Below are 9,710 nucleotides of genomic sequence, written 5' to 3' on the forward strand. Positions count from 1 at the left end.
AGAGCAGAGTAGAAGGGCAGAGTCACCTTCCTCAACTTCCATCCCTGGAGATGGAGGCTGGGAAGCACAGCTTCAGTACTGGGTTCACTAAGGGTGTGTTGAAGTGATCCTCCTTGCTGATTAGCAGCCACTGGAGAGGAGGCCTAGCTTCTGTGATGACAGCAGCTCAGGAGCCGGGACACAGCACTGCTGTGGGCACCAGGAATCCCTTTCCTTCCTTCCACACTAAGAAATAACCAGCCATGGGGTGCTGCTGTGTCTCTCCTGACTGCTGTAGTGCTTTTAAAAGAATGGATTACAAAATCCCATCATCTTGAATTCTACCAAATACATTTTAATACGCTGAACATTAAGGCAGTCAAGATTAATACCAAATCCTCTATAAAATTACAAATAAAAAGATAAAATATAATAACATTTCGTAGTAATCATATAAAACCACATATTGTTCTTGTTATCCTGGTAATGATTTTTTAGTATGATTTGCTTACATGAATTTCAAGTTCAGACATTTAAAGCAAAAATTCATTAACTAGCAAGTAGGAAAAATTTACTAGCAATTAACTAGCAACTAGTAAAAATTCATTAACTAGCAACTAGATTCTTAGTTAAGTCTACTTGAATTTTCTTCCTTAAAAAAACCCGAACAAACTATAAAATGCTTACACATTACCTGTTTCATATCCAAAACTTCCAAACTGCTTTGCTGATAAGATGTAATGGGTGATCTTTTAACTTACTGCTCACTGCTACCTGAGATCAAAGGACCACTGTAAAGTCCCTCTCAAAGTTATTCTCCCTATGAATTGAGAATGGAGGCCTATCTACACATTTTAGTTCTGAAGGAAAAAAAAAAACACTGAAAGCACAACATGGGAGTTTTTTCCTTTGTATATCAAATCAACAAATTTGAATGAACAAAATGAAGGAACGATTTGTTAGAGGAGCCAAAAAATAATAATTAAAGGAATGTTACTCTTTTTTAAGCAAAAATCCAGGACATACCTATCAAATGTGAAGAAAATGGGTGTGTTACATGGTTAGATGTGGAGAGAATCAGATGGCTTCAAAGTTTTTTTGTGCAACTTGAACATCTAATTTTAAAGCTATAGTTCAGGAGCTGATACATCTCTATTGGAGATATATCTGTATAGCAACATATGTGACAGAAGAAGACAGTTGTACCAGAGCACTACCATGTTCTAAGTATATTTAATTTATAGAGTACCTTATAGACCTCCACGTAGTCTGTTCAGCTAAATCACATTGTGTTTCTGTGTGCTATTAGTTTTCTATAATAGAAAGGGATCTGTTATACCAGCATTGTACAGAGCACTCTGAAATGGGTCTGTGGCTATGTGAAGTGTTGCATAGTCTGTGAACTTCATCCCATCATTAAATATTACCACTGGTGTCCATGTAATCCTGCAGGGTGAGCTGATGCCTGCAGTTTTAGTAAGGTGCTTGCGCAATAACCGTTTCTTAGGTTTAGGCTTTTGAAGTATTGCGTTACCCTTAAAGACTTTCATGCATTTCCCAGCTGGGTTGTATAGACTAGCTTAAGCATGAAACTGGACAAGGACGTACATTTCCTCTGTCTACATTATGTGTAGGCAAAAAAAACAGGCAGGAAATCTATATTCATAAGCTTGAAATAGGTTTGTCTTAAGGGAAACAACATAAGAATAAAAACCTTTAGAGCTGATAGGGGGGAAGAAAATAATAAAAAGAGACGTGTTATCCTTTCGCACATCAACTAGGGAGCACTTCACTGGGCATGGGGAGACCATTTAGAGCTGCTAGTATGTTTTCAACTGCTTCCTCTGTTATCATGTAAGTGGCCTTGTCTGTTTTAATGCCGAGGTGAGGTGTTATAATGACATTCTTTAATTTTAACAAAGGATGATCTCTGGAAAAAAAGAAAAAAGAGTTGTTATCTACTGTTGTTCATCCAAATATAGAGGACTCCTACTTTAGCTTTTGCACTTTATTCGAAGTTAATTTGATATAACAAGTCCCACTTAGAACCACAGAACCTGATCACCTGTGCTGAAGTAATTTTGGACTGTAAGAGGACACTTTAAGAGTTTACACTGTGCTCTTTTCTCCAGAAACAGATTTTTGCCATTAGGCAGCAATTCAAACTATGTCAGAAGAGAGGATTAAGTCCTCCTGACATATTCACACTACACAATGGTCTGAGCTTTAGTTATTCATTCCCACACAGGCATAACAAGACCAAACTCCTCCCAAACCCAAAATGCAGCCAGTGCAATTAACTCTGAGAGGCACCATCCTGGTAGAGGCATCTTTTAACAGAAGCCAAGCAGCCTCTGGGCCCAAGAGGGCTACAGTACTTCAGCCTCATATTGTGGAAGGAAGCCTGTGGGGAAGAACATCTGGGGGCAATGCAACAGGTCTCAGAAGAGATGGCTGAAGCAGCTTTCACCCATTCATGGCAAGTTGCACCTTCTAATAAAGCAATCTGCAAGTGAAGCACTGCTGCAGCTTCACGGGGTGATTCTACAGAGGTGGTCTAATGCTCTCCCTGCCTCCTGCTGTTTTCTGGCACCCAGGCTACCCCTTGGCCTGTTATCAGCCCCAACATCTGGTCTGCATTCCATTCATATTCATGGTACTTTTATCCAAACCCCCATCCCAGGGAGCACGGTGGCTGCCTCAACCACATCCCTGCCTGCTGCAGGGATATCTTCAGCCTCGGCAGGGCTCACCCATCCTTTCCAAGAAACAAGCAGAGATGACAACCTGGGCAGTGGTTCTGGGTAGGTTACATCCAAAGCCGCGGCCCAGATAACACCAGTCTGCAGAGCCATCACCAGCGCCTCTTGGTCAACTACTGCACCTGGTTTGGAATAAGAGTGTCTCTGAGTGCAACTTGTGTTGCAGGTAACGAGCTCAGAGTGAAAGGAGAATAAAAAAGGAGAGAGAGGAATTTTTGCCATGCCCACTCTGTCCTCGCTATGCGCACCACCTGCACAGTGGCTGCAGCTGGCCCATGCTTTCTGGCCAGCCAACTGTTCTGGACGGTACCTCGGCTGATGTTAACCAGAGTAGCTGTGGGTTTCATTAGCTCCAGCTCTCTTTTCCCAATCAGGTTGCGTGTCTGAGGTGTCAGGCTCACCGCCACCATCACAAAATCTGCCTGCTGGAGTAAGCTGTCTATCTTTTCGCAGTAAGTAGCACCAACAGCTTGTTCCTCTTGCGCTTTCCTAGTGGGAGGAAAAGTATTTCAGGGCATCAGTCATGAAAATATTCTCTTCATTGATGTCACCACTATACAAACTAAAGGATCTGATTATCATATCCATGTAGCAAACAGGTGGCAAATTTAGGCTCAGCTGGATGTTTAGACCCTTCTGGAAGGCTTCAAGCCCTACAGCAGGGGATGGATTGCATGCTTGCCTCTCAGCCACTGCAGTGCAGAGTCCAGGGGCTTCTTATAAAGTCTGCAAATTGATTAAGGCTAAGCACTGGAGCAGATGGCAGCATATGGTCCATTCTCCAGGATTCCCAGGGGGGAAGGTGCTCAAACCAGAGCAGTGTTATTCACCAGAACTCATCCATGTAAGCTCTGAGGATGCTGGTGGTCCTCATCCTGTTGGCACCGTCAGTAAGCCTGTCATTTTTCATAAGTGAAATCAGCGAGGCAGCTCTTAGCCAGGCTTCTGGCTGCCCCAGGACTTCTACAGAGTTAAGTGTTCAGCAGAAAAGTTATCAAAGTAGAGAGAGATTTTTAGTTTTAATTTTTCACAATAAAAAGGAATACTTGCTATTTCTCCCATTCTTTGTAAATTTAGCTTCCTGAACTTTGGGACCTAAAGAAGCAATGACAGGAGATCCTGTGTAAAATTTTCTGCTCCTGATTGCAAGAGAAGGGCTTTATTTCCTCCCTAATCTAGAAATAAAGAGGTCACAGTAAGAAAATAACTTCAGAACTTTGGATCATGTGTCTCCTAACACATGCACTTCACTAGTTTCTTTCAGTGTACAGGTCGATAACCAGAGAATACGTAGGAACAGAACAGACTGGAACTACAGCCAATTTTGCAGCATGCAGAATGCATCTTGATTCAACACATAAGCTTGAAGTGTAAAGGTACTTTAAAATAAAAAGGTTTTTAATTTCTGTTGCACTGCGCATTGATCATTCACCACAGCACTCTTACATAAATATTACTTTAAAGACTGAAAAATATTAAACAGAGGAAGTTAGTGATGATCCACAGGGAAAAAAAAAAGAGTTGTGCCTTTTGTTGTATTTGTTTTGAGTGGTTTATAAGGAAATTCTGAAAGATCTTAAGGAGGGTGTTCACTAGTACTTTTTTTTAATGTGAGTTTGCTCAGCTGTTCTTCTGAGTAACAGAAATGCCAAGCAAGGCTAAAACTTTCTGGCCTCATTCACCCTTCTGATTTGACTAGGGCTAGCTAGAGCAGTGACCCTCCTTCTGCAGTCTGCATATGGAGAGAATCACTGAAAGCCACATGTCCTAGCATTGCAGCTTCTCCCTTCAGTCAGAGGGAGTAAAGTTCTCTCAGGGTAGGTCATGGTTTGTTCTGCTTGTTGTCTGCACCTTGCCTGATTGGAAGGGCCTCAAGTTATGTATGGGGATCTTGCTTGCTTTACAGTGAAGAGTCCTTGTGCTGAATGTCTAACAAGGATCAGATTCCCAGACTCACAAGTTAGGAGGGGCTAAAAATAAAAGGTGAAATAAGGTTAAATACTTGCTAAAATGGCTTGAGGAGAAAGAGGGTTTTCTCAAGAATAGCTCTCAAGTTAATCAAATTGTGCCAAGTATATGTTTCTTAGTTTTCCAGACACTGAGTTTCAACAAGATCCCTCAAAATATGCAGTAAAAATAAACAAAAGGTAGAGTTATGTCTCACTATAGTATGATATGATAAGGAAAAAAAAAACAGTATAAGCTTGATTTCCATTTTTCTGCTCATATCTGCAGGAAACCTTGAAATTTCTAATATAAAACCTCAATTAAGTTTCCAAGTGTTTAATCACCAAGTAACTCTTTATAGGACTGATTTAAGGCAACCATTCTCTTTTTTTTTTCCTTTTGTTTCAATCTTGGCCCTATTCCCTCAGTTTTTGCTACACTTCTGAAATAATTCCTTGAAAAGAAAATACCAGCTACCTAGAAGAGAGTTTCTGCTGCACTTAAGGTCAGGACATATATTTACCTCTGTGTCCTGTTGTGGTACAAAATCTTCATTTCAAATGCTTTGGCTCTCAGAGCAATCTTATATCCAATGCGGCCCATGCCAATGATCCCCAGAGTAGCTCCAGAAACTTTAACTCCCAGAATATCAGCTTCACAGTAATCCATACTTGAAGAAATTGCAATGTGATGGACTGCAAGAAAAATACTCAAATATGAGAAGTGAATGGAGTCCAACACAGAGGAACAAGGCAAAAGAATCTGAACTTGTTGTGCTACTACAGCACACTTCTAATGATTACAACCACATGATTTTGTAATGCCCTAGGTAACTCCCTAATATATCATCTTTCCCTCCTACCTGTATATATGACATTCTCATTTATTCTTACTATACTACAAAAAGCCTTTTGATGTAATTTCTCCCAAAAATCCTTTTACTGTTTTAGACTCATGAAAATATTACCCTGTTCTTCATCAACAATCAAAATAATTATTGCCAATAACAATGCAGAGTTTGGAAATGTCACGTGGAGAACACCACCAGATATTTGGTTTGCTTATTTAGAATAAGAAGAGGTTTCCTGTTCATATCTGTCACTCTGCTTTGAAAGAAAAGTGCAACTCCTTTAAAAATCACTGCGGCAATTTCCATAATTACCTGTTAAGCCTGCACAATTTTGGATAGTTCTACAACACATAAAATACAGTTATATACACAAAGTCAGCACTTATTAATCTGCTAGGAAGATGACAAGCTTCTGATACTTCAGTCTTCTGAGATTGCCAGCTTATCTAGAACATAAGCAGAATGTTGTTAAAGTATATAAAAAAAAGACTCAGGGGAAAAAACCTCAGTCATGTGAGGGCAGAGCTGTCAGAAATGCCACCAAGGATAGTTTACGTAGATGGGAACAAGGAATTAATCTCCCCTTTAATCTGTCTCCTCCTTGAGACGTAGAAACAGATTTAGAGTGAGACAACCCTCCTTTGAGTTTCTACGAATGCTGTGGTGCAGGATTTGGCAAGTCAAAGTCAGGTAAATTTAACAGGATAAACCCGGGGGATCTTTTCCTGAAGCAGGAGGCATTCTAACAAAGGCAAGAGTAGGTCTATTTGGGGAAATAGCAAGAAAAAATTGTTGAAGAAACTAGAAAGGATGTTATAAGCAGAAGAGGGAGCAGCTGCGTTATTACTCTCTATTGCCCCTTAAATGCCCCAATTCTGCACCAATCCATTTCAGTCCCCAAGAATATGCCCATGCCTCTATCAGCATTGTGGATCCCTTCCAACTTCTTATTATTCTATGATTCTATATACCCTTGCTCTGCTTCACTGTTGTCTCAAACACTAATTTATTCTGCCAGCCTGTGGCTCCAGCGATTGTCTGATCTTTGGCATCTCCCTCTTTTGGTTACAACATTGTAACACTGTCACATTGAAAAGCACATCTTATGTCGGTCAAATGTAATAGTCACTGAAAATGCACTGCTGCAGAAGGTAATGGAATTTAAAGTTTTTGTATGTAGAAAGCACACATCAGTGTGTTGTTCACCTGCAACTGTTAAATTTTAATTCTACTTATTTTAAAAACTAAATTCCAGTTTCTAGGAACACTTGGTCCATAAAGCAGGAAGTTGTATTTAAATTAATGTGATTAGATTCTGGTCAAGTATTTACAACCCTGTGAAAACTAAATTCATACGATTTTTTTTATATGTGGTTGAAATATAGGTTATGTATGTCTATGTATAATGTAACAATTTAAGTACATTTATCATACTTAATTCACATTTTATGTGAAACTATGTGCACTACACATAACTCTGTAAGAAAATTCAAGTTAATGGTAGGTAAATCTTGTATGACTTTTAGAAGTCACAAAAGAATTGAGATGTTACCTTCCACTAGTCTTCTAGCAGATGCTAGCAGCAAAGCCATCCCAGCATCTGCTGTGCTGCTGCAAACAGCACGTGGAGCATTAGCCATCTTCACACCAAAGCTAGCTACAAGTTTCAGATCCAGGTGATCCATCCCCACTCCTGAATTCGCAATCACTTTCAGGTTTGGCAGGCTCTGGAGGAGCTCTTGGTCAATGACTGGTTTGTGCCACCACAGATAGATTGCTTGGATCTTTCTACTTAAATGCTTCCTGTTTTCAAGCAATTCCTTCATGGTGATGAGGTAGAAATGTTTCCTCAGGAATGCCACATGGCTGTGCAGTATCCCACATATGCCACCGATTTCATTTACCAAAAGCCCAGGTAGTTCTCCTCCTTCCATGATCTGCACAAAAAAGAAAGACACAAATCATCAGAAGATAGACACGTAATTATTTCCAGACATTTTAAAGAATAATCACTGTCATGTCCTGTTTCATGGCATCTATAGCAAGAGATCCTATAAACCATGTATTCAGATAGGAAAGTAAGCAAAGCAAGACAAGAAAGCAGCTCTTTTCAATATACTACCTGTTACATACATACATACATGTGTACACGCATACACACACACAATCAGGCCTGAACAAGTTCTGCCCTCCGTGGTCTCCAAGATTTCATATTACTGCTACCATGCTCAAAACACAACAATTACTTCTCATCAATTACTTAGCTTCAGACCATCAACAGTCTGGTGCAATAAATCTCCTTTGCTACCCCGAAATCAAAAATCACCTTGTCTAAGTAGTTTGGAAAAATGTCAGACCAAATCTAGTTCATGAAAATAAACTGCACAGTTTCATCATGAACTTTGAGTTACCAGGTTAATTTTTAAATGCATCATTGCAGAGATTTTTGCAGTCTCCTGTCCTGGAGAGATCCCAGTGACTGCAGTGCCTGCTCCTGAGCCTATCATAAATTAACAAAATAATAGATGCTTAGGCAAGTGTTTTCTGAGAAGGACTTATGCTCTCAAAACTAGTTGATATTTTTAGTTTTTTTCAGGAATCACTGACCATCTGTTTTTGGTTTTGGTTCCCAGAGGAAACTGTGAATTAACAGTTGCTTTTTTCGTTTGTTTGGGTTGCTTGTTTTTGGTTTTGTTTGGTTGGTTGGTTTTTTGTTGTTGTTGTTTTAAATAGACTATTTATAGCTGCTTTGATTTTCTACAGCAATCTTGGGAAGAGTGGGGGGTAGAGTGTTCAAGGGCTGAAGACCGTGGAAACCCCTATAGCAATACTTTCTGTTGCCTTGTTAGTAGTATTTCAGTATTTGCATTTGAATGTCTAATTCTTGGGTCTGTCTACACTTCCTGTGCTAAAACTTCATTTTACCATTCCTTCAAGAAGCCTGACCATATTACAAAATAACAGAAAGGCTTCCTGACTTTAGGGGGGTGACAAACACTTTACTGAATTTTCTGACTTTGTTGCTTCCTCCTAGGAAAGAGAATGTAATAAAAAGCTTGGTTCCGGGCTGCAAATTAGGACTGACCACTTATTTCGCTTTAGGCTGTGCTCTCACCCATGTGATTTCAATGGTAGTTCACCATTGTTTCATGGCCAGTCAAGATAAAAGCATCAATTTTTGTCTTCCTGGAGGAACAAAATCTCCTGGGATTTACTTTGTTTTTCAGAGGATCACCTCAGGAAAATCAAAGACACTTTTTGAACGATTGTCATTGCTTTAACATGTAGATGAAGCAGAATTCTCCTTACATTAGGAAAAATTTAGGCCTATAATTACTTCAAAGGACATTTCTTCAGTGTTTTGGTATAAAAATAGAATATTGCAATATTGCCTGAAAAATGTGTCAGGATACAGTCAAATTTCTGCAGAGAATTAAAGCTCATTCATCTTTAATAGATTTCAGAGTGTTATACAAACTGCTTGGTGTACTTGCTTATCATTCTGTAGCAGCAAGTACTGGGAACAGAACAAGGGTATGCAACACCCCAATTTTGAAGCCTCAGGTTCAAGTGGGAATATTACTTCTATTTAAGGCTTCAAAAGAACCAAACTTTTAAAAAGGCTTTAGTTCGTTATTACCTCGAATTCATGCCCAGAGGAAACAGTGCCATGCTTTCTCTAAGGGAATTTCTTTCAACTTAGTGAGAAAATAAACATTTCAGTAAAAGGTTTTACAGGGATGGTGTATAAATGAGGCAGAAGTATTTCACCAAAACACCCAGCACAAAGGTCCAGTCCACAAAAGCACCCCTACAAAGTAACCAGTACACCAGCTTAGTAAACACGAGTCATTGGTTCTAAGTTACTCAAGGAAAATTAGAGTAAAGGAAAAAGTTAAAGAAAAGTAAAGGAAAGAGTAAAGGAAGAACAGAGATTAATAAGAATAGAGAAAGAGAAGAGAAGAAAGAGAATAAGAGAAAAATAGTTACAGCCGAGGATCCGATGGCTCACACAATACCAGCCAGAAGAGAAACACCCCCCCAGAGTGAGCCCGTGGTCCCACATTTATAAGGTTCGGCCAGCATGGTCAAGCCTCGCAGGCGGGCCATGCAGGTCACTGACCACTCAGTACCCCCCTGGCCAGAGTGAGGTGTGCTGGAGGCAATCACAG

General features: G+C 39.8%; 1 protein-coding gene across 3 annotated transcripts; it reads right to left on the reverse strand.

Annotated features, from left to right (window-relative positions):
* Positions 1-313: 313 nt before the first annotated feature.
* On the reverse strand, positions 314-9,648 carry LOC127476234 (probable 2-ketogluconate reductase). 3 transcript variants are annotated; one of them, XM_051798915.1, is made up of 6 exons: positions 9,529-9,648; positions 7,091-7,475; positions 5,212-5,383; positions 3,052-3,230; positions 2,767-2,863; positions 314-1,909 (listed from the first exon to the last, which is right to left on the reverse strand). In XM_051798915.1, exons 2-6 carry the CDS (start codon positions 7,470-7,472, stop codon positions 1,753-1,755), a joined length of 987 nt encoding a protein of 328 aa, XP_051654875.1. In that variant the 5' UTR covers positions 7,473-7,475; positions 9,529-9,648; the 3' UTR covers positions 314-1,752. The 3 variants fall into 3 exon arrangements, with proteins under 3 accessions (XP_051654875.1, XP_051654877.1, XP_051654876.1); XM_051798917.1 differs by having other exon boundaries at positions 2,733-2,863; XM_051798916.1 differs by lacking the exon at positions 9,529-9,648 and adding an exon at positions 7,865-7,984.
* Between the last annotated feature and the right edge of the window lie 62 nt (positions 9,649-9,710).

This window comes from Manacus candei, unplaced genomic scaffold (genome assembly GCF_025592945.1).
Source record: "Manacus candei isolate 608988 ecotype Guabito, Panama unplaced genomic scaffold, ASM2559294v1 h1tg000049l, whole genome shotgun sequence".
NCBI lineage: Eukaryota > Metazoa > Chordata > Aves > Passeriformes > Pipridae > Manacus > Manacus candei.

Bases quoted from the DNA above. Each gene is read 5' to 3' on its own strand.
- LOC127476234 (XM_051798915.1), bottom strand. From the start codon at position 7,472: ATGGAAGGAGGAGAACTACCTGGGCTTTTGGTAAATGAAATCGGTGGC. The intron at 5,384-7,090 runs GTAACATCTCAA...TTTTTCTTGCAG, and splicing joins TGCTAGAAGACTAGTGGAAG to TCCATCACATTGCAATTTCT. The intron at 2,864-3,051 runs GTACCGTCCAGA...ATTCCAAACCAG, and splicing joins TCTGGTTAACATCAGCCGAG to GTGCAGTAGTTGACCAAGAG.